The 23320-nt window shown below is 50.0% G+C and overlaps 1 protein-coding gene and 1 long non-coding RNA gene across 3 annotated transcripts in view; one reads left to right on the plus strand and one right to left on the minus strand.

Moving 5' to 3' along the window:
- Positions 1 to 23320, plus strand: part of LOC144724272 (uncharacterized) — a 213456-nt gene that overhangs the window by 72434 nt on the left and 117702 nt on the right. The gene's annotated exons all lie outside the window — the stretch shown is intronic.
- The window catches only part of COP1 (COP1 E3 ubiquitin ligase), a 35118-nt gene continuing 25549 nt past the window's right edge, over positions 13752 to 23320 (minus strand). For both annotated transcript variants that reach the window (XM_078603250.1, XM_078603249.1), the window contains exons 16-21: positions 23155 to 23271; positions 21969 to 22086; positions 21496 to 21620; positions 20725 to 20885; positions 18050 to 18094; positions 13752 to 17210 (exon numbers count right to left, since the gene is read on the minus strand). In XM_078603250.1, coding sequence (XP_078459376.1) covers positions 17193 to 17210; positions 18050 to 18094; positions 20725 to 20885; positions 21496 to 21620; positions 21969 to 22086; positions 23155 to 23271 — 584 coding nt within the window. In that variant the 3' untranslated portion in view covers positions 13752 to 17192. The remainder of the gene's footprint in view (positions 17211 to 18049; positions 18095 to 20724; positions 20886 to 21495; positions 21621 to 21968; positions 22087 to 23154; positions 23272 to 23320) is intronic.

Consider the following 23320-nt stretch of genomic DNA (forward strand, 5'->3'; position numbering starts at 1 on the left):
GCAGTAGGTCGGGGCGAAGGCTGAGAGACGACGGATAACGAGAAAGGACGGATGATGATGCTGCTGCTGCCAGCGACGTAAGTGTGGGGTTGAAGCGACGCCACATCGGGTAGCGGTGTTAATAAAGCGACGACGTATTTGCGAAACGACGTCAAAGGGCGAAGACGTTTGACCTTATTTCAGTTCTGTTGAGGGTGGGGATGAGGAGGGGGTGGGGGCTGTGGGGTGGGGGGTGGGGGGCAGGGAGGGCGGGGGGGAGTCGACCTCACGTTGGTGCCAATTCTCTCTCCAAACGCCAGGCGCGGCTCAGCGGAGCTCGCGAGCCGCGCCATGGAATCTCCATCACAAAGCCACCGCGCTTGCCGCGGTCTCAAAAGCTCCATTTATCTCCCATTGCCGTGATGAGAAGAAGCCTTCGCTCGGCTTATCCTGGCTGGGCGGGGTTTTTTTTCTCTCTCTCTCTCCCTCTGTCGGTCTCTCTTTCCTCTTTCTATTTTATTTTATTCGCCCCGTTCATCTGCGGTATTTACTTTCATTTCACAGAGGCCGCGCACACAAAGGGAGGGCTTAAAGGGATAATTCGCTCAAACAAATTAAATAACATCAGGCTTGTTTTTTCTTTTTTTGCGCGTGTAATTATTTTCCGACAAATTTCCACAAAATCTGGCGGAGGATTTATCCTTTTTTTAAGTTGGACAAAGAAACAGCCGTGGCAAATGTTTGATTTAGATTGCCAAGGGCTGGCAGTTGTCGTCAATTTCTGACAGTCCTCAATATGAATTACCCACAATTCATAGCTCTTCAAATGCCACCTCGGACTGTAATTGCCAAAATTCTCTGCCTCACTTTTTTGTTCTTCTTGTCCCTGCAGGACATCCATTGTCCAAAATGTAGATTTATTTTCAAAATTATATATTCAGTAATAAGGTGGTGGTTATCGTGACGAGTATGGAAAAACATTTTCAAACAGTTTTTTTTAAGCTTACGTTTTACGACTATTTCAAGAGTTCAGCATCGGTGACGTGCCAGCTGTGAGCCTAACTTGGTTTGGCTCCGTAACGTAACAGCGTTTTCTTTTATCAGGACTGACTCCTGATGAGACTCAAAATGTCGAAACCAGCCCCAGAATTGTCTTATTTTCAACAAACAAATTACGTGATAAAACACTGGTCTGGAAGGCCAGTAGGCCGATGGACTATTCAAAATTAAATTTGTTAATGCAGCCAGACAGACTTAATTTTTTTCCATTGCTTTCCAACTTGAAAAAAAAAACACATAGGGTGGCTCAAAACTCGCAAACACAAATCGTAGCGACAAAATCATTCTTAGCGAGCCACTCACGGAGAATTTCGTGCGCTAATTAAACTCTCCCCAAGCATTACACAATCCACGCACGAGCACACCTACTCATTGTCCTTGTGTTGTCTTTCTTTAACATTCATCTGCTCGTTCAGAGCGCCATTGCACGCACCAGAGATGACAGCGTTGCAGACAGACCCCGTCGCGACCAATCACGGACGCGCTGTCGCCTGGTGCTCCATCGCTCCGTGAGTACTCGTCACGATCGGGACGAGTCGTCACCGCACAGCGGACTTGCAATGTCGAGTCCGGGTGGTGCTTTCGACTTCCCCGGAGAGGCAGTGAAATGACGGAGCGAGAAACCCGCCCCCCCCCCTCTTGTCTACCCAGCAAAATAAATGGAGCACTCTCCCCACATCTCTTACTGCGTGCAAGACCAAAGGAGGAGGGGGGGGGGGTGCTCCATGGAGCTCCGTCTATTGGAGGAGACTTCTGCGAGCTGCGGCCGTGAGTAAGTAGCAATCGGCAGGACTTGCGCATCTACCAAAGCGTTCCCCTTTTATTCGCGACACCGACCAATGAATTGGCACTTTACCTGAGGGCACGATGAATGGGGCCTTCGGCGAGAAAAAAGAAAACACGGGGCGGGGTAGAGCGATGCAAATGGGACTTTAATTTGTCGCGCAAGGCAATTATTTGGTGAGTGGGGTGCCTCGGTTTCAATGCACAATGCGCTTAGTGCCTCCCACCCACCCACGCGCTTGGCTCGCCCCATGCTTCGCGCGGGTCTCCATCAGTTAGCGTTCCTCCTTCCTCTGTAATCCCTCCGCTCATTTATTTATCGTCTCCTTATTGCCGTGCGCAGATCGAGTAATGAGCTCACCACCACGTGTACATACAAAGATTGAAAAGAAATCTCCCTCCCCCGCCCTCCGTGTCGCCCTAACAGACTGTTTGGGGACTGTTTGGGGACAAGTGCTGTTAGCGAGCAGCACCTATGGAGGCCGGCAAGGTACACGAAGAGTGAGGGTTTGGCCAGAACCACGCCCGGCCGCCTTTGTCTCCCTCGTGGTGCGCTAACCACTAACCCACCACTCAGACAGACGTACACACACACACACACGCATGCATACACACAGACACACTGTAGCACAAAATAGAAGATCCCCGTTTAACCATACGGACTGTTGGAGCAAGGGCTGTTAGTGAGCACCTTTGAAAGTCGGCAAAGCAAACGGGTGGTGTGGCTAACCCCCCGGCCGGCCACATTTGTATCCCCCGTGCTTCTGAGTCCACCTCGAAATAGATGGACAAGGATCGGTTCAGATGTATTTGCCAGCGATGCTTGCTGGCCGTGGGGCGGGAATCGAACTCGGGTCGCCGGTTTTGTACCGCATTGCGCTAACCACTACACTACCGCTTCAAAAAGCAAAGATCCCCCGTATAGCCTTAACAAACTGTAGGGGTAAGTGCTGTTAGCGAGCACCTATAAAGGCCGGCACGGCACACGAGGGCCACCTTTGTCTCCCCAGTGGCAATGTTCACACATCGCACCAGGTACTCATTTGAGGTTGAGTCGACCTAGGGGAGGCCCAGGACCGGTTCAGATAATCGTCACTGATGTTGACCGTGAGCGGGAATCGAACCCGGGTCGCCAGGTTCTTAGCACAGCGCGTTAACCGCTACACTACCGCTCCCCACACACAGACACACACACACTGGGACACAGATACACACTGACACACCCGGTCTAAACAAAACTTCACCTCGTATTTACGCACGATCGTCGCGTAACTCGACGTCATCCAGCAGTGGATAAATCACGACCGATGTGATGTATTATAATAACACGCTAATGGCAACGAGACACACAGCATTACATACACGCTATCCCACGTTTGTTGCACAGACTGCAGGGGCAAGGACAGTTCGCGAACAGCAATGATAAGGCAAGTGCGGCACATTAGGGGCTGGTCTGGCCAGCACTGCGCCACGCAGGGCCGCCTTTGTCTCCCTGATGCTCGCACACCGCACTGGGTCATCGTCGACCCCATCTGTGCGACACTGTGCGCGTTCTGCCCATGGGTTTACTTGGGGAAGTGTTTGTTTCCTCCCACACACAAAGGTGCCGATCTTAAATAAAAATTGACGTCCATCTCGATAATGCACCCTCCTGAAACTACGTACCGAAATTCAGGGACGCTTTTTTGGGGATCCCTAAATTACACGGTTATTGTGATTATAAGTATTACTTTTAAGGCTGGGTTAGCCGAGGGAAAGCGTCTGATGACAGGTGAAAATAACCCGCTGATCTTGTCCCTGATTGGGAATCGAACTGGGCTCTCCGGATCCGTAGCGCAGTGCGCAAACCACTGCACACAAGGCAAATACAAAGATCCCCTGTATAGCCTTGGCAGACTTTTGGGCCAAGTGCTCTGTCAGCGAGCACACAGACACACGCACACATCTGCAATACTCGATAGCAAAACTTTGCACTTAATCCGCTTAATCAAATGGCACCCAGGTGAGTCAAGGAGACAGGTGAGTGAGCGAGTGAGTCTCACCTTTACACCTGCGCGGTCTTGTAATGAGCGGCTCACGCGGCGACGAGGCGATGAGTGATCTCCCGCCTGCTGCTGCTGCCGCCGCTTCTCCCGCCCTCTCCCTCCTCCGTTCAAGCTCTCTCCCTCCCTCTCGCTTTCTCTCCCTCGCGCTATCTCCCTCTCCCTCGCTCTCTCTCTCTCTCCCCACTTATGTTGCTGCTACCAGCTCCGTGCAGCAGCAGCAAACGATGCAGTTGGGTCAGCGAGTCCGACTCGATATCCAGCACTGCGGGCTCCTCCCTCAACGCTCACCCCGCCTCGCACTCCCTCGCGTGGCCTGACACCCGCTCACCACCCACGCGCCTCGCTCACCACCCACGCGCCTCGCTCACCACCCACACGCCCGCTCACCATCACACCAATTCAACCCTCACACCCACTCATCCTCCTGCTCACCCTTCTACCCACTCACTCATTATCCTACTCACCCTACCGCTCAGCTACCCACCCACCCCCCCTCTCTTCCCCCCACCCACCCTCTTCCCCCCCCCTCCCCCCCCTCTTCCCCCCCTCCCCCCCCCTCTTCCCCCCCTCCCCCCCTCTTCCCCCCCTCTTCCCCCCCTCCCCCCTCTTCCCCCCCTCCCCCCCTCTTCCCCCCCTCCCCCCCTCTTCCCCCCCCTCCCCCCCTCTTCCCCCCCCTCCCCCCCTCTTCCCCCCACTCCCCCCCCCTCTTCCCCCCCCTCCCCCCCTCCCCCCCCTCTTCCCTCCTTTCTTCCCCGACGAGAAGGGATCATCTGACGCACCACGTACCGCACCACGCCACGGTCCTCCACGTGCGCGTTCGTTGTCTGTCCGAGCAGCCTATCCCGCTATGCACCACTCACCTGTCGCGGAAGTTATACATTCCCCCCCTCCACCGCCACGTGGTTGGATCAATAAAAATAATTTACACAAAAAACGGATTCTCAAGTGGAGCGACGAGATGTTGTCAGACCGGTCACCGATGACTGCACCGTCTCACTCCAGAGGGCCCAGAATCAAACGTGTGTATTTGTGGATATCAAGGTCCATTTATTGGATGCCGGAAGTGGTTCTTTGATATCACTTTCCGCGGGTCGTTCTCAAAAACACCGAGTGAGGAATTCCTCTTCGAGAGATGCAATTGGACACAACGCCAAGGGCGCATTTTGAAATTAACTTGGAGACGTTTTATTGTAATTAGTATTTTATTTTTGAATGCGCTTTGATTCTCACATGTCCACGATTTATGTTGTATAATGTACCCATCCCACATTTAACCAAATGCTCTCTGTAGCCTCTTCTGAGCCAGAAGCTCCGCTATCGCGTCGAGTATTGCTTCTCTCCTTGAGTTACTACGCTGACTCTCCTCTCGTCACAGCGACTGCCCTCGTATCTCTTTGCACCGCATCCTCCCCTCTCCCTCCTTCTTTTGCTCCGCATTGGTGGCATACCCAAAGCCCTTCCCCAGATTTATGCTGAGATTGTGGGTCTCTGCGTGATTCTACGGGTCTCTGCGTGAGTCTGTGGATCAACGTGTGAGTCTGTGAGTCAATGCGTTAGTCTATGGCTTTCTATGTGACTATGGGTCTCTGTGTGAGTTTATGGGTCTCTGTGTGAGTATGGATCTCTGCGTGAGTCTGTGGATCAACGTGTGAGTCTGTGAGTCTGTGAGTCAATGCGTTAGTCTATGGATTTCTGTGTGACTATGGGTCTCTGTGTGAGTTTATGGGTCTCTGTGTGAGTATGGATCTCTGCGTGAGTCTGTGGATCAACGTGTGAGTCTGTGAGTCTGTGAGTCAATGCGTTAGTCTATGGATTTCTGTGTGACTATGGGTCTCTGTGTGAGTTTATGGGTCTCTGTGTGAGTATGGATCTCTGCGTGAGTCTGTGGATCAACGTGTGAGTCTGTGAGTCTGTGAGTCAATGCGTTAGTCTATGGATTTCTGTGTGACTATGGGTCTCTGTGTGAGTTTATGGGTCTCTGTGTGAGTATGGATCTCTGCGTGAGTCTATGCGCCAACGTGTGAGTCTGTGAGTCTATATGTGAGTCTATGGATCTCTGTGCGACGTATGGGTCTCTGCGTGAGTCTATGGGTCTCGTATCTCCAAAGCCCCTTCTTGTTGCATCTTAGTCATCTCTCAAGGGCATGCGACAACCCATCAAAGACTCGCCTCTTTTACCTTCCCGAGAAAATGAGTGAATCTCGGAAAAATGTCGGGGTGCAGAGGAAGGGGTGGGGGGGTATCCCCTTGGACAGCTGTGAAAATGCGCGCTGCCAGCACACAGCCGTCTTTGTATCTCCGCCGCCACGCCACCGTGTCACAAACAACTTTGGAGTCGTAAACGATGATTCGTGTGATAGCTCCTTGAATGCGATGGTGCATTGTGTCGAATCGAATGCGAATACATTAAAATAAGGTGATGAAGGCACAGCCCTGCAATTGCTCGTTCTCGCCACCGCTTGCGGAAGGGCCTACACGAGAGATAGCTTTTCGAGAACCCTTCTAAATGGTACAGTGTTTTGGCCTACTCTTCCACGCCGAGGCCTCGGAAGAGGCGGGAGCAGCCACGCTTTACCCCACCGAGAGCACGGATGGCTACGTACGGTGCGAAACAAGTTGAACACATTCACGCACACCCAACACACGACCCCCCTGCCAATGGAGCGTGGGTGGACCCATTCCTAACCGACCGCCGAGTGGACAGAGGCAAAGTGATTTAAGAAACGGCTGTCGGTGCCGCGCCCTGAGATCGAATTGGCGACTTCTGGACGGGCACGCCGAGTGCGCGATAATCAATTCACAGGGACGTCGGCATCTATTCAAACGTACAACTCATAAAATAAAACCAACAACAAACAAAATCGATATTCAATTAAAATAAATTCCAGCTGACTCCGAGCGGCAATTGGACGAGCTTCAGTGCTCCGAGATAAAGCGGGGGGGGGGGCAATCTTCAAGATAATTATCCCAAAACAGAGGTATTGCATTCTACACCTAGCCAAGACGACATCGGATCGTGTGCTCTCCGAGCGCACAACGAAAAGGCTCACAACATTCGTCACCAGTTTTACGTCTGCTGTATATACGGGACTGACGTTTCGGGTCTTGGCCCTTTTGCAGAGCAAAGAGGAGAGATGTGGTGAGGTTTCTTTTGTTGGTTATTTTTTAGTGTGTGACAATGTGACGTTGACAGAGCTTCTAAAACGTGCACCTGTACACTCAGCAGCCTCTTTTGTCAATCCACTGCTGGATGAGGGCCTTTGCAGGCGTGTGGGACCCTAGTGGGGTGTCTGACCATACTTCACCACGCTGGTCTCTGTGCGGGCGGACAACGGTCGGCAGCATAGGCGTTTGGAGGATAGTACAGTACAACGATGTCGGTGGGTGTCACGGCGCGAGATGACGGCGATGGTATTATTCCTCTCCGCGTGCAGTCGCCTTCCTCCATCAGCTTGGGGCAGGAGGCCGAATGAAATAGAAGCATGAGCGACCATCGTCAGTGCCACGATCGAGGGGTGGGGGGTGGAGGGGGAGGGGTCATCTTAGGACACGGTGCAGAGGGACCCCGAAACTACGGGCTCTTAAATCTCATGGTGGGGGTCTGAATTAAGACTCGTAAATGTCCCCCCACCCCCGCCGCCTCCCACCACAGACCCCCACAGCCCCTCGTAACCCCCCCCCCCAAACCACAGCGTCCCCAAGCACCCCTAATTAACACTGCAGAATCCATAATAACGCCCGCAGCTATCGACAATACATCAGAGTCACCCTCGCGCCCTTACCCCTGCATAGCCCGTTTGGCAAGCCACTGCTGGATGAGGGCTTTCCCCACGGCATGCCGATCGTGGGGATTACTTGACCATACTTCACCACGCTGCTCAGTGCGGCTTGGATGGATGCGTGGCGGGGCGGAGGGGGGGAGCATGGACGTGGGGTCATAGAAGTGCAGTACAGCAATTGACGTTTCTGCGCTGCCCTCTGCTGCCCAGCGTGTCGCTCTGCAGCAGCCGATGGCAACGTTGAGCGTGGAGGTCTCAACGCTGCCCGAGCAGCTGAGATAATCATGGGCTCGTATTGCAGCACTCCTAATAAATACCACAGCACACCTGATAAAAACCTCTATTACCCCCGAATCACGTAGCATACTAATACGGCCAACGTCCCCGATATAGATATAGGCAGTCTACCAAAAACATAAAATCGTACACTAAATACCGCCCCCCCCACCAGTATCCAAAACTACGGCAATAGCCGTAACCCATGATACCCTAAAGACCCCAGCATCTCGAGCCCTGGCCCAAGGTTACCCCCCCCAACCCCCTCGGCTGCCTCTGAACCGCGTTCCCGGCGTGAGTAACGACGAGAGGGTGACAACAAAATCAAATAGAATTAATGGTGAGCTTAAAAAGCCATTCCTGTCTCGCAGTGAAATTCCCATTATGTCTAAGTAGACAGCTCAGTACGCCGAAATCCACCCTCCAATGCTCTGTGTACACGCGTGTCTTATTTGTGTGTGTGTGCGTGTGTTCATGTGTGCTGTAATGGCCTTTGATAGGTGCTCGCTAACATCACTTGCCCCAACAGTCTATTCAAAGCTATACGGGGGATCTTTGTCTTGTGGTGTTCGCTCAAACCACTTGCCCCAACAGACACGTTAATGTTATACAGGGGGATGCGTGTCTCTGTGTGCTTTTTTCAGGTTTCCCTAGTTTAAAGGGCGTTCCCAAAAAATGTTGACAGCTGCCGAGTAGCGCACACGTGACAGGAACAGCGTTGTCTCGCGTACGACTGCATAGCCGCATATGAGTGAATTCTAACCGCAAATAGCGAATTTTGTGTAGAAATAGGTTAGCCACATATCCAGGCAAAATCGTACAAACCGAACCCACATAGAGCTAGGGGAAACCTGTACATGGTGGTCCAGATGTCTTGGGACCCCCCCCCCCCCCCAATTAATTGACCCCTAACATTGTTTTCCTTTGCATACCCATTTCTGTTTCAAATAAGCCTTAGTTTTAAAATATGAGGTTTTTCAGAATTAAATGGGGATCATAAGACATCTGGACGACCGTGTGTATACAACTGGCCAGCAGCGTTCGAAAGGCAGTACAAACGAAGAGGTTAGGCTATATATAGAGGGCAGCCCAGGTTAAACTCATTCATCCACTTGCCCTTAAATGCAAACGGCAATTAGTCGCGGCGCGTTAATTGTGTGCTCCCCCGACTCGCATCATTCAATTAGCGCCCACCGAGGTCGATGGGTGTGGGGGGGGGGAAGGGTCGTGTTGTCAGTTTAACGACAGAGAATAAAAAAAATCCCCCCTACAACCAGCGTTCGCATCCAGTATAAGTTGGCCATTCTGGTCTATTAAGCTCCGCACGGTCTTGGACCAGTGTGCCTGCGGGCCCGATTGGGCTGCCACACGGCTGGGGTTGATGATACCATACGACGCTCTTCAGAGCAGGAGCTGCGACTTCTCTCCCAGCCTCGGCGGCTCTCGCTCTCGACGCTGGATGGGGGGGGGTCGTGCCTTCTCAAACTTTGCCCCAAGGAGGATCTGGGACGTCTTGGCGGCGGTGATCCGGCACGCTACGAGCCTCGGTGTGTTTTTAGGAGGGAGTTGCAAGACTCGCTATTTACCTCGTGGCTTTTACCGAAAGCATTATTTCATTGTCTTTGCATTTTATTTGAATGGTACAATGTTTTGATAGCCCCCTCGAGTGGTGGTGATATTACATTTGAAATAATTACAGTTTGACATCAATTGGCCAACCACTCAGAAAGTGGCCAATCTCGTGAGATCTCAAAACGTGCCTCAATAAACAACACTGTGGCTTTAAACGGAAGAGTATATAACGGGCGACGTTTCAGGCAATGGCCCTCCTTCGTGGCACATGCAGAGACTAGATGGGTAATTGTGGGGATGCCAAAGAGGCTTCGTCAAATACACGTTTGGCCAAAATCAGTGTCACCCGAAACGCAGACGCAAACTGCTTATTTGGTTATACTAATTGTTCATGTTGTACTAGATATTGTTCGTGCATTGCCTAGAGAAGCAACGCACGAGCTACTTATTGTCAATGTAGGGATGATGACATTTAAATTCGTAAATTCCCCGAAGGGTTGCACGCAAAGGCGAGGGCAGTCGGAAGGGGGCTTCTAAAGCTGAAATGTTTATTGTTCTTAATTTTCTAGCGTGCATTCTTAGTTAATTGGTTTTTGTTAATGCGATTAAAGTCGTAGCTATATATTATCATGAACACAGGGAATACGAATAATAGGACCCCGCTGGGCCATGGCTTGTATTCCACTTAGGCTGTCGAGTCTTGGCCCAAGAATGTAACATTTGGAACTCCGGCAGAAAACAGTGAATGTTACAACACCGTTTGCGGAAGATGGCATCGCAGAACTACTTCTGAGGGCCTTTCAATTGCCTCGCGTCCACATTTAGTCCATGAGTGGAGACCAGATTTTTTTCATTTGTTGGTGCCACCTAAGGTGGCATAACTTTAGTGGTCTCAATTTCGGTGACCAATAACAGTGGATTATGCGATCGCCATGTGACGTTAGTTTGGTCATAAATGTATTCACTTCTTCAGCCATGTAAATACATCGGTACTCCGAAAGTTGCGCTCCCTGAGGTGGTACAAATGTCGGATTTTGTCCCATGGACCAACAGGGTGGTGGCGGGCACATTCCCGCATGCCCTGCCAGACAGCTGTTCGTCGCATGCCAATCAAACCGACAACCCAAAGAGCTGAAAATTCCCCCTCCACTCCCTCCCCCCATATTAAGCGACAAGCCAAATATATATTCTTGGTTCTATCTGTAAAGTCACGTAGAAGGGAAATAATAAAATAAGAAAAATAAAACATAATAAAATACAATTCTCACAATAAAAATAAAACATAATAAAATACAATTCTCTTGTGAGAATTGTATTTTATTATGTTTTTTTTTTTATTTCCCTTCTACGTGACTTTACCGAAAGAACCAGAAGATGAATCCCTGCAGTCACGAAAGCTTTAAATCGAAATTTAAGCCAAATATAATACATAATAACGGGTTTTGGCTTAGATCGCGTAAGTATAAATGTGTCGTGTTATATAATTACAATAGCCCCCCCCCCGCCTCTGATCTCTGCACCTGATTAGGTTCAGTGACGTCGTCGTCCTGATGCTCTATTTAAGACCGGAAGCAGGTGGATGGCTTCACTATTGTGGCAAATCGCCCGATGATGCTGGTTGATGTAATTACCAGCGAAACGTCGTACTACTCAGATTGTAAATGTTGTGGATTTACAATCCAACACACCGGTGGGCTGAAGTAGTAAACTAATTATCGTTTTGTTTACGTGACAAATCCCATACTAATTGGCTGTGTCGGGTGGTGGAGGGTAACGACACATTTATACTTACGCGATCTAACCCACAAACCTTTATTATGAATAATATTTGGTCGCGAAAGCCGACGTGACAAAACAAATGTAATACAGCAACAATGGAATGTCTGCGTACAACAACACATCGCTGACTGAGGTGCCACCCACCGGACTCGAACCCAGTCGCAAATCGAGCTTCTGTCCTTTAATGAGATACTTAACAAAAAGGATAAATCGATAAGCGCGCGACACGTGCACGCGCGCGCGCGGATCTCCCCTGCAGCGAGGTTCCAATTAAGGGCTCCCCCATCGCCCGCCGGGTGAAGCACTTCACGTGGCGACAAGCAAGTCCACGCGTCCTGCTGCGTAATTAATGACGCATTAACAAAACCATTCGCTAACACCTGCCCGGCTGGGTGAGTCACCTCAACCCCCAAAAACATCACGGGCTCAGTGTAATTCCTCCGCGGAATGTGTGTGGTTCGGTTTAAATATTATAATTATAATAATTAATTTCACGAGCAAAAAAAACAACCCACTAAACGTGCAGGTGTTGGTGGGGAACTCAAGAATGTTCAACTCAAGTGAGGGATTCAAACAGGCAAGGGGAGATATTGTTCGACTATTTTGTTCAATTTGAGATATTGACCTACTGTCTTGTTTAAGTGAGATTGTGTCCAACTGTCTTGTTCAACGGAGATTTTGTTCTATTGTCCGCTCAGTGGGAGCGCGCTTATTTCCCATTGTTGCTGGCATTGTCTGGAACTCCGCCAGCCATCCGAGCTGTCGACTGCCAGCCTCAGCTTATAAGAAACTTCAATCTTTGTTGACTCCATGACTCGCCTCACTCTCTCTGTGTAAAATAAATATTCCGACCTGTTTCTGTGCAGTGTCTTGATCCGTGGTTGCATTTAGTGGCAACGTCAATGGTAAAGGGTACAATTGTATTGTCTATCCTATCGTGGGAGCAAATGAATGGGGAGAAGCAAGGCGACCGAAATCTGAGTCGGCTCCCACCCCATCCATCGTGTCGTCCACAATTGCATCGCATCCTCGTTTCAAAAACGTCTCTGATCTAACGTGACGTCAATCCATTGCGATCCGAGGTCTTACACGGAAACGTTGGTCCCAGGAGCTCCGACGTTGGCTATCATGGGCCCGTGAAGGGCATTGAGGAAGCATGGAACATGGTAGAAAGAGGGAAACTGAGAACCCGTGGACCGGACGCAGCCCGAGATTTAACTTAATGTTCCTTGTGGTTAAAGGAGGCCTTGCCACTCCCGAGACAGCTTTAAAACAAAATATATCAATCACTGCATCTACTTCTAAGGTGGGCTTTAATGTGCGGCCCACCAAAGGTATTTGAAAGTTCTATTTGATCCTCGGTAGGAACGAGATTCCCCAGCCCCGGCATATGTTCTGCATCTCAACTTTCCAAATGTTGGGGCAGCTGCCATCAATGTCTCTCACGTTCCCACACCCTTTGGATGGGCCCTCCAATTGGGCAACAAAAAAAAAGATTCCGCGAAAAATAAAAATCAACGTTACCTACGGATCGATCTTGCCACCGAGTCATTATCTTAAATGGGAGTATCGATCACAAAGTGTGTCACTATCTTTAATAACGGGAGCATTGATCGAGTATAGGAATCATAGCCGGCCTATTACTATTTTTTAAAATGGATTTTAAAAATATACGTTTTAATGTTCTACATCGACGAGGAAGATTTGAGATACGATAGAGCCCGAGCGTGATAAAAGTGGATAAACGTTTCGATTTTGGGCGCGCTTTATGCAGACGTCTTCATATGCGGTTGCATGCACTCTACATACATCCAAATTGCATTGTGTACTGCACAAAGACGAAGCCGCATAGATTTCTGGGACACGTGCCATGAGAGAACCTTATTTAGACAAGAATTGCATATGATGAGGGTGGTGTCACCATTCCAGACGGCTTCCCAGTGCTCATTTATACACCGCACACAATACCTCTTCACAACCGTGCCAATTCAGGACACTTTCAGATACCACTTGCAAATGACGTTTTCCCATGGCCAGGAATTGAACCCAGGTCACCACAGTTAATTCACCGTAAAAGGAGCCTTATTAAGCCTGGTTCGCAAAGTTTCCAAATTCGAATTCCATAAGCACAATTACGGTACACAAAAAAAATCAAACAAATCTTTGTTTCCCCCGAAAGGTTATTTTTTTCCATCTCGCCCAGCTGGTTTCTTTGGGGGGGGAGGGAAGGGGGAGGGTGATACCAATACTTCGCCTATTCCCAAATCACCCGGAATGCACTCGAATCTCGTGAGATCTCCGACGCAAAGCAAGATTTTTAGCTTGAATAGTTTGGACCGCCAGCCAAACAAACAGGTTGTTAGTAACTGCTGCGGGGCAAATGCTGCTGTTGAAATTCTGTGCAATGTGAAAATACCGTTACCGTGAAAATGGCCCATAATCGCAGCGCATGAAAATCATAAACAAATGCATTAAGCACTGCAGTGTAAAACCCTGTCTTTATTGTTCACGGACAGAAAGTACAAAATGAGCACAAGGTACCAACTCCCACAATCGCACTGCACACATACACACGAGCCGGTCCCCCCATTTAACTCTAGAACACACTCGGCTCTTCCAGAAACCCTTGTGGCCAAGGGGGAAATCAACGCAGAGGGTCAGGTCAGCTCGAAAGACTCCAAGCGGCCGACAGATATGGCCTAGCCAGCAGTGTTAATAGTCGACGCGTTATTTTAGTCGTGGGTTTAATTTAGTTGATGGTAAAAGCTTTAGGCAAGTCGTAGGCCCGTATTCTTAGTCACGGCCGCGGCTTAGGCCCGACCTCAAATGAGCCAGTTCAGAGCCATGCTTAACTTGAGCCGGCTCGGAGCCGAGCAACGGCTGAGCCACTTCAGGCGTCTTACACAGCAAGCCAGCTAGCTCAAGCCCCGAGGCGAGCATAGTGGCCGAGATAGAAAACGGCTCTCAAGTCTGTGGATTTCACTTAAGTTATTGTCTTAGCCTCAGCAGACTAAAGCCGTAAAACATTGAACCCACTCTTAATTATCGAATGTGGTATTAGTTGGCCAATTAGTGAATTAATTTTGCCCCGTCAAGGTCGGTCACGCTTTGGTCTCTGGGTGGGTGGTTGTGGTCCTCAAGCTACGGGATTTTCGCCCACTGATATCATGGGTCTTACAATTAGAAACGGATGAATACGTCCATCGAGAATTCTCATTAAAAGAAACAACACTGCCACACCCGTTGATGGTTTTACCGAATGTGGTGCCTTGGTGCTTTGAAGGCAAAAAACAGGCATGTTACAATTTAGGGGTGAAAGGGTTCACCCACTCACCCATGGTCGTTATATAGGATCGCGATTCGTTCGATGTAAGAATCTATTATTGGCGACAATACACATTTGGGATAATGGAGCCCCTTTAAACGACCGTAGGGGTCAAGTGAACCCATGACATACAATATATACGAATTAATAAACAGATTCTTACGCACGAATTGTGAACCCAGGTGATTCTGGATTAATGCACGCAGCAAAATGTATGGCTTTTGATTTAAATCCAATCTTATACATGTGACATATCAAATAAATAATTGTCCCTATTCATATACGCTGTAATCGGTTCCCGAACCTTGGAGCCAATGGAGGCTGCTACATCTCACAATGGTAAAAAAAAACCCATCTCCAAAAATCAAATCGTGACCTTGATGTAATTTTTTGGAATTATTTCATCGCATTGCGAAGGACAAATCGTTGCGTGCTTAGCAAACAGTGTGGCCATCAGATTAGTGTGGTTGCAGCAAAGGGCAATCTTCAAATGCAGTCCTCTATTGATTTCCCTCAAGGTCCACCCTTTCCACGAAGACAAGTCGTATTCCATCCGCGTGCAGACCCGTTATTAGCAAGTGATATGTTACTCGGGATACTTGTGTAGATTACACGCCACGTGTTAGGGCCGCCAGCACCAGTGGGACACTCGGTACGGACAAAGGAGCACGAAGGGTGGACGAGGATGGACAAGTTGAGTGTCAAGCTCTCCACGTGCACCGACCAACATCTCTAGCATTTGCACAAACGAATTCAAGATTTCTTAACATTCTCTGAGAACACACGTTCCGGATTACACACCCCATGGACATCATCACGGAACCCATGAGAATGTATGTTTTCATCAGGTTGTACTCCTTGTTTATTACGTGGCGTTACACTTACCGTGGCTCTCAAAGGCAAGCTTCTCTGTGCATGAGCACTTCTCAAACAGCAAGTCAATTTGACAATTAACTTTGTCAGTCATTGTTAATGATTTGGCATAAAAAGCAGGAAAATTGACGAGTCCCGCAATGGCCTGGATTTGGAAAAAAATACCTCGATCCTCAAACTACGTGAACCCATTCATTAAATCATCACATCTACCCAGCAAAGCATAAGTCAGGCCTGGAGACTTCCTCATCTTTAAACAAAAAAACGAAACTTTGCATTGTCTGCATACAGCGAGCAACAAAACGGGGACGAACACAAACATCCATCGGAACACCGCAGGAACACAGCAGGATCAAAAGCGGAAGACACCGAAGACTGAAAACGAACATTTCATTTCAGTGCAACACGAATTATGATCTTAAATGGCAATAATAATAATAATACAAAATAATGATCAACCAGGGGAAGGACTTTGCTGGCTGTTTCATTGCCCCCTTTGTGGAATTGTGAAAAAAACATAATTATTAGCCCAGACCAAACGTCCGTGTCACACTGACATGGCCAACCCACCAGTTATGGACGCACGAACGGCAGACAACAAACTTCACTCTCCGTGTGCTGCGACTTCACAAAGATCACAAGATTGATGAATCCCAACACGTACATTTTCTTTTTACTTCCGTTACGATACAAAATTAAGTGAACCCAAGATTCTTAATATGCTTCCTTACACCCTTGTAGATTTGAATAGAAAATTATATTTGAGACTTTTGTGAAGAAAGTGCCAAAATACTGTACATTTGTGTTTTTTTTTAAACCTATTTAAGGAAGCTAAATCCATTTCTGTAGCATTTCATCACCGCACACCATTTACGCCAACTGCATCGTTGTTTTAGCGTTCTTTTGTTTCCTAATGAATCTGCAAGCATAACCTTCTTCTTTAAATACTGTAAACTCAAATTAGTAAAACCGCCGACACACAGCGGGGGCCAGAGGATGAGAGCAAAAACCGTGCCCCGCACGAAGGTCTATTCATTCAAGTGAAACGAGGCCATGCCTTTTATCACAGAGCCACTGAATAAGCCTCTGCATTCCTGTATTTTAAAACAAGACTGCTGTCTTGCAACAGCTTTGGGCCACCCCAGGCATACACGCGCGCACGGGAGAGAAACATTGCACGCGCAGTCGCAAACAAAAGCATTCACGCGCAAGACTCGTGCATCCACTCCTCAAAATTATTCCCATTCCTCCCCCGTCGTGTCCAACTGTCGCGCGCAACTCCAGTCGCGGCTCGACGGCAAACATTCGAATCCTCCGCCGCGAAAGCCACGCGCGGTGTGCCGCCTGCGTAGTCTTTGCCGGGCGATCGCCCCATCCCGGCTGCCGACGGGCTCGCCGCGTCGCGGCGTAAAGCGCTCGGTACATCGCTGCCATCCGCATTTCCGCTACCCTTGGTTTATAATAAAAATGTCCATCTTGACGCCTTGTAAATGTCAGCTGTGTAGACACACACACAAAGAAACCAATGTCACAATGCCTAGGGCGAGATCCGCTATGTTTCATGGAAACGTCTTCGTGTGATGGGGGGGAGGGGGGGGCTTGGTTTGTGCCGGTGGGCGAGCGGGCGGTGTCCACCACTCGACCACGGAGGGGATTGTGCGTCGTACGAGAGCGGTGCCGCAGGTTGGTCCCGCGCAAAGTGCGGTTGTAGTGGGCGGCCCCTCACACCAGCTCCAACACCTGAGGCCAAAGAGAGTGGGTAGGGGGGGGTAAGAAGACGGCGATGATGGGAACAAGCAACAGACGAGTGAAGTGCGATTGGCGAGCGCCTATTGAGACCGCTACGCCACGCAGTGGTGGCGACGTGGCCCGGGGGCCCCACCCCTGGCCTGCTTTTGTCTTCCCAGTGCTGATGTTTACACACCGCAACAGGCACTCATTTCAGCTCCAGTGAGCGAATCGGTTCAATGTCACTCGTCCCTCATGTTAGCCGTGGCCGGAAATCGAACCGGGGCTCCTGTGGTGTTCAGAGCACAACTGCACCACCGCTACCCAAGTAACCACACACACACAAGAAAATCCCACCCTTTAGTTATTGTAGGGGCAAGTGTTTACAAGCACCTATTAAAGCCAACAAGACACATCAAAGGCAAATATGACCACCACAAAGATCGGCAGATTTTGTCTCCCCGATGCTGGTGTTTACGCACTACATACTTATTTAAGGCGTAGTTTGACCTAGGGGATGCCCACTACCGTTTGACACATCACTCGTCTATGATGTGAGCCGTGGCAGGAAAGTGAACCTCAATGGGCTCACAGCACAATGCACACATCACCGCACCACCATTCCCCCCATACACACACACACCCGGACGAGCGATCGCAATTGAGCAAAAAAAAAAAACAGCAGCGGGTCACTGCACATCTCATCAGCAGTAATAGGCAATGAACAAAGTTCCCCGCGGTTATACCGAGTAATGATTCCACCACTCCAACACTACCAATCTTACAAAGGTGCATGGCGCATCGCCTTCCCTTCAAAAAAGCAATTACAGTCAGTGCCACAGTGCCCTTACCTTGATGGTTCCTTGACTGTTGGCTGCTACAAGTACATTGGAGTCCTGCAGGGGCGAGATTCACTTTAAGAAAAGCGAGAGCAACATCACAAATTCAACTTTTCCACACTAATCCCGCCACACAACGGCGATGCAACCCAACGTAAACATTTTCTTTTCTGTACAATTAACATTTAAAGGTGAAGTTTGGCAATTGCTAGCACACGTATGCATGTCGAACTTATTTCGCTCCGTACGTAGCCAGCCGTGCCACTGCTGACAAGGGGCTGAAACTAGCAGGTTGCAGGCAGCCCCCACTAGAGGATACTATATTTGGGCCGACTCTTCCACACTGACCAGATGTCTTCGAAGAGGTCGGAATACCCACAACACTTTTCCCCACCACACCCATCGTGCCGATCGTAGATCAACTGCAATTCACACCATTGTGTGGGACAGCGGCAGTGGGGAAATTCAAGAAAGCTGCCACATTTCAAATTGTCACACCAGGAGATCCAATGGAACCGGTGAGCTACTCATTTACAGCGCAGCAGCAGCAGCAACATAAACCGTCATTAAATCTTAACTCCACGGGGACAGACACGTGGGCACTGAAATCGTGCCAGGAGCAAGCCAACAAAACGCAGCGGGCAGCTCGGAGACACACAACCAGCAGGTGGGTCAATGCCACCTTGGCACATTAAACGTTCAATTACGCGAGAATCCCACCCCCCGCCCCCTCTCTGTCCTTCTCAGCAGGACCGAGATTCGCCTCCATCGCGCCCCCCACGTCGCTCGTCGCACCGCGGAGCGAGGAGCCCACGCGGCTGGCACGTACCCCACCCGCCGTGCCGCCTACGTGACGTTTGGTTAATTGGGCACCCTCCTCCGCCACCCCCCCGTTTGCATCGATTTCCGTCGCCCGAGAAAAGCGCCCGTGACCTTAATATTAATTAATATTCCCAATCGTTAAGGTGTTGTCTTTCTCCGAGGTGGTGATGAAAGAAAAAAAAAATTCTTCTGTTACTCAATTAGAATGTACATATGGAGCTCTAAAATAAATGTTGGAGGAAATTACGACATCGCATTTGTTCTTTCCGCCTCACAAAACTGAGGTTGAAATCCTTGTTGCGCAAGGCTCTACCCATCCGTAAAAAGGGAATATGATAACACTTAGCGAAGAACATCCGATATGAAAAAACTTTTTTATAAAGCCACGTTGCTGCGAGGCAATTACTCTACCGAAAACTGGCCAAATTGATGAAGGATTGGCCAAAATGTGTCTCCAAATAATTGATAAAAGGCTGGCAGATGGCGAGCTGAGTTCCCATTGTCTCATCGCGGTTTAGGGACGTACGTACGGCTTGCTGCTGCGCGTCTGGCATGAGCGCTGCTAATTTTACCGCTAATTAGATACTCCTGAAAACAAGTGGAAGTTTAAAGCGTTACATAATCCACGCGTATACAAGACATTTTGTTTGTTGGCCTTCCCCCGCACCTCCGATTAGCACGGTGCGAAAGAAGTTCAACATACAAAACATTTCGTCCTTAACGGGTTTATTTTATATAGGCTTCGAGCCGATTAATATAATATATCGATGTGGCCAGGTCATACAAATAGGCGGGGGTGGGGGGACATACGTTCAGTGGTATGAACAAATATTTATTTTCCTGGAGGAACAAACATTCGGAGGAAGGGGGGCCGATCTTCACATTTATTTGCACCGGCCAGGTGCTTGTGGGGAGAGGAACGAGCCGGACCACGTGACCTCTCGTGACGCCCGGCCAGAGATCTCCCGGCGATTGCTGTGGGGGGTGGGCATCGGGCAGCGCCGGGCACGGCAACGCCACAGTCCGCAAGCAAGAGCCACCCCCCCCACCCTCACCGTACCCACCAAAATTATATCACCACCAAACCCCACTGCCTATATAACAAAGCCCCCCCCCCCCCCCAACAAACCCTCTCCCCCCACTGCCACCCCAAGCCTGAGTGAAAGCAACAGCGGCGCGATGGAAAAATCAAAGAGGGCGATTGTCAGCACGCAACCGCACCATCGCGACGGGCCACGTGCCAACTCCCGATGGATGCGTGCAGCGCAAGCGAGACCCGGATGATACGAAGATAATGGGCAAACAGCCCCGGGCAGTGTCCGTCTGTCCTTCCTGGAGGAGGCCGCGGGTGTCTCTCATTCGTAGAAATTTTGGCATCGCGGGATCGCACGTACGAGAGCGAACGGGTCGATGCCGTTGCGCACGCGCCCGCAACAACGCCGGGTTGCTCGAGGAACCTGAATATAGGAAGCCGTGAGGGTTCCACGCTTGCTCTTAGAAAAAAAAAAAAGAGTAGTATAAGTAAACCTATTTTTTATTTTACCAGGTAAGGCCCACCGAGTTAAATAGCTCTTTGGTTGAGTGCATTTTGTGGGCGAGTAACCTTCGGCGAGTGGATTCCACACCTTCAATTAGCACGGTTGGCTACGTACGGTACGAAAGAAGTTCAACATACATACGTACATACATTTTGTGGGTGAGTGAGCCAGGGGCGAGGGGAATTTTGTGGGTGAGTAACTCTGGGCGAGCAAGTGAATGGATGAGCGAGCATCTGCATGTGAGGGAGTGAGCGGGTGAGCGAGCGAGTGTGAAGGGTGGCGAGCAAACGGCTGAGCCTGTGGGCCAGGCTGCATGATTGCGCTCACCCCGTCCGGCAGCACCCGCCAGCAAACGGCGCTCACAAACTCGCTCCCGTCGTCCTCCTTCTTCTCCTTCTCCAGCACGCTCTTCACCATGTCAAACTTGAACGTGAGCAACATCTTGGAGAGGCCCTTGTAGTAGACGTATAACGAGTTGTTCTCGCTTCCTGTGTCCGAGAGAGGGTGGAGAGAGCGTAGCGACCAGTGGCACGGTCAGAAGGGGGGTTTGGTGGAGGGCGTGACAGACCGGTGAAGTACGATCGCTTTAAAACGAGCGACGCCATCCCCCCCGCCGCCCATCCCCACCACACACGCAATGCGCAACTAACAAAACGCAAGCCAAACGTATTCCGGAAAATCATCCGTACGCTAACGCTTTCCAGCACGCGGTATTTGTCATCGCAAGTATTTAATTGGCAATTTGTGGGCGATTTTCTAATTTGGTACATTTCAACCACACAAGTGACCCAACTACTGCTTTCCCGAATACTTTCGGGGAAACCGTGCGACGACGCTGACATGCGAAACGGACGACGGAAAACGTCGTCGTTGATACGACGGCCGCTGGGGTTGCCCCCTGGGGCGCTCGCCGGGCTCCAAAGGCGACAACCTCCGCGGCGAGCGCCACCACCGCTCGGTCAAAATAAAAAACGGAGGTAAATCAGGGATTGTCACGATTAAAACATGATCGCGCGCGCGTGTGTCTGTGCATACAATAAGCGGGGCGTGGGGGTGCAGGCGAGGTGGGGGGGAGCAGCGTGCGGAGGCTGCGCTCACCGCAAGCAATGTAGTCTCCGTTGGTGGCCAGCCCCACAAAGTTCTTTTCGTTGATGTGGCCTTTGAAGGAGCGCAAGCAGTGGGGCTTATTCACACTCCACAGCTTCAGCTGGCTGTCTGTCGAGCTGCCCAAACAAAACAACGTGAATGAATGAAGCCCTTGATTTTGTAAGTAGATGCTAGCACCGGCGATGAAACGGAGCCAGTCTCGCAGGGGCGTACACAGAAGCAGCAAAAGGCCCGGCACAAGCTCAATTCATCGGCCTTTACGGTTTCTTGACTCTGCAGGTAAATTAATTTGAACAGAAAATTCTTAGCGAATCATTTTAGATTTTCTTTTACAGAAATAAAAAAACTTTTTCTTTAAGCACAACTTTCCTAACTGGCGAGCTTGCGCATGAAGGGTACGCATTCTGAGTTAATCTGGCCCCCTGCCACTTTAAACGCCCGGCGCTTCAATGGGCGCTACTCACGCAGAGACGATCTCCTCGCCGCTCACGAACTTGGCGTACGACACGGCTTTCCGGTGGCCCTTGAACACCATGACGGGCAGCTTGGTGTTGCGCAGGTCGTAATAGTGGACGCAGTGGTCTGCGGAGTGCAATCGGAGGGGTCATTTCACGCTCGCGCGAGCCCTCCCCACCTTTCAAAGACGGCAAACGAATCACCCGCTCCGATTAAGCAGGCCCAATCAACCGTGCGGTGGAAAATCACACCCAACGAGGGCTTTTGTGAAACGGTAGCCAGAAAAGAAGTGGAATAATGCCCCCAAAAGGAGGTCCATTACCGTCCCGAGGTCGTCGGCGGGTTCATCTGCTTACCATTCTCACAGTCTTAGTTCTTTATTCACCAAATTTTGTTTTCACCAATTAAATGTAAGGGTATAAAAGCTTACTACGCCCATGACAATGTCACGGAAGGTAGCAAGGACAGCTCGACACTCTTCAGCGAGTACACATTAATGCTTGTCCAAAGAAGAATAAAAAAGAAATAATCCTCCAATGATGATTTACAGTGCCCTCCTTGTTGTAAAACACAACTGCCGCCGATTTATTTGAAGCGTGTAGTCGTGTACATCGAGATCTGTCTGCATAACCTCTACGGTGATGGATTTTTAACCGCAGCGAGTACTCGGCACATAACGATTCACCGCCATTCCTCATCCCCACCGCAACACTTCAATGAATAGAGACAATTCAGGACAACAATTCGATTAAAAAATGTTCTCTTCTTTCTTATTAGCATCGTCTATCTCATGTTCTGTCTTGTTCCACATCATGAAATCAATTAGCCTAATGGTTCAAGAGGTCCCAGCGTGCATGGATTGCAAATATATTCTTAACACATGCATTTATCGCAGGTGTGGGACTCGATTTCGATTTACAAATGTGGGGAGGGGAACGAGCCGGACCGCATGATCTCTCGCGACATCCGGCCAGAGATCTCCCAACGATTGCTGTTGGGGGCGGCACTGAGCAACACCAGGCACGGCAACGCCACGGGCCGCAAGTGAGGGCCGCCCCCACACCGTACCCCAAACTGTACCACCCAAAATACCCCCACCGTACCCCCACCGTATCGCCGCTCCCCAAAACAAACGCGTGATTAGGCGAGCGAGCAGTCACAGGTAAAATGTGCGGTGCAGAGGTGAGTGGCTACCTGCACAACCGAACGCCAGGTGGTAGCGCGACGTGGGGCTGAACTTGACGCAGCAGACGTTGGCCTTTGCTTCGATGCACGCAACGGAATTGTCCAAGTGCGTGGACCACAGCTTGACTGGATGGGGCGGGAGGGGGATGGGTTTAGGTTAAGGAATGGAGGTATA

This window comes from Lampetra planeri, chromosome 20 (assembly GCF_965212315.1).
Source record: "Lampetra planeri chromosome 20, kcLamPlan1.2.h2, whole genome shotgun sequence".
Taxonomy (NCBI): Eukaryota; Metazoa; Chordata; class Hyperoartia; order Petromyzontiformes; family Petromyzontidae; genus Lampetra; species Lampetra planeri.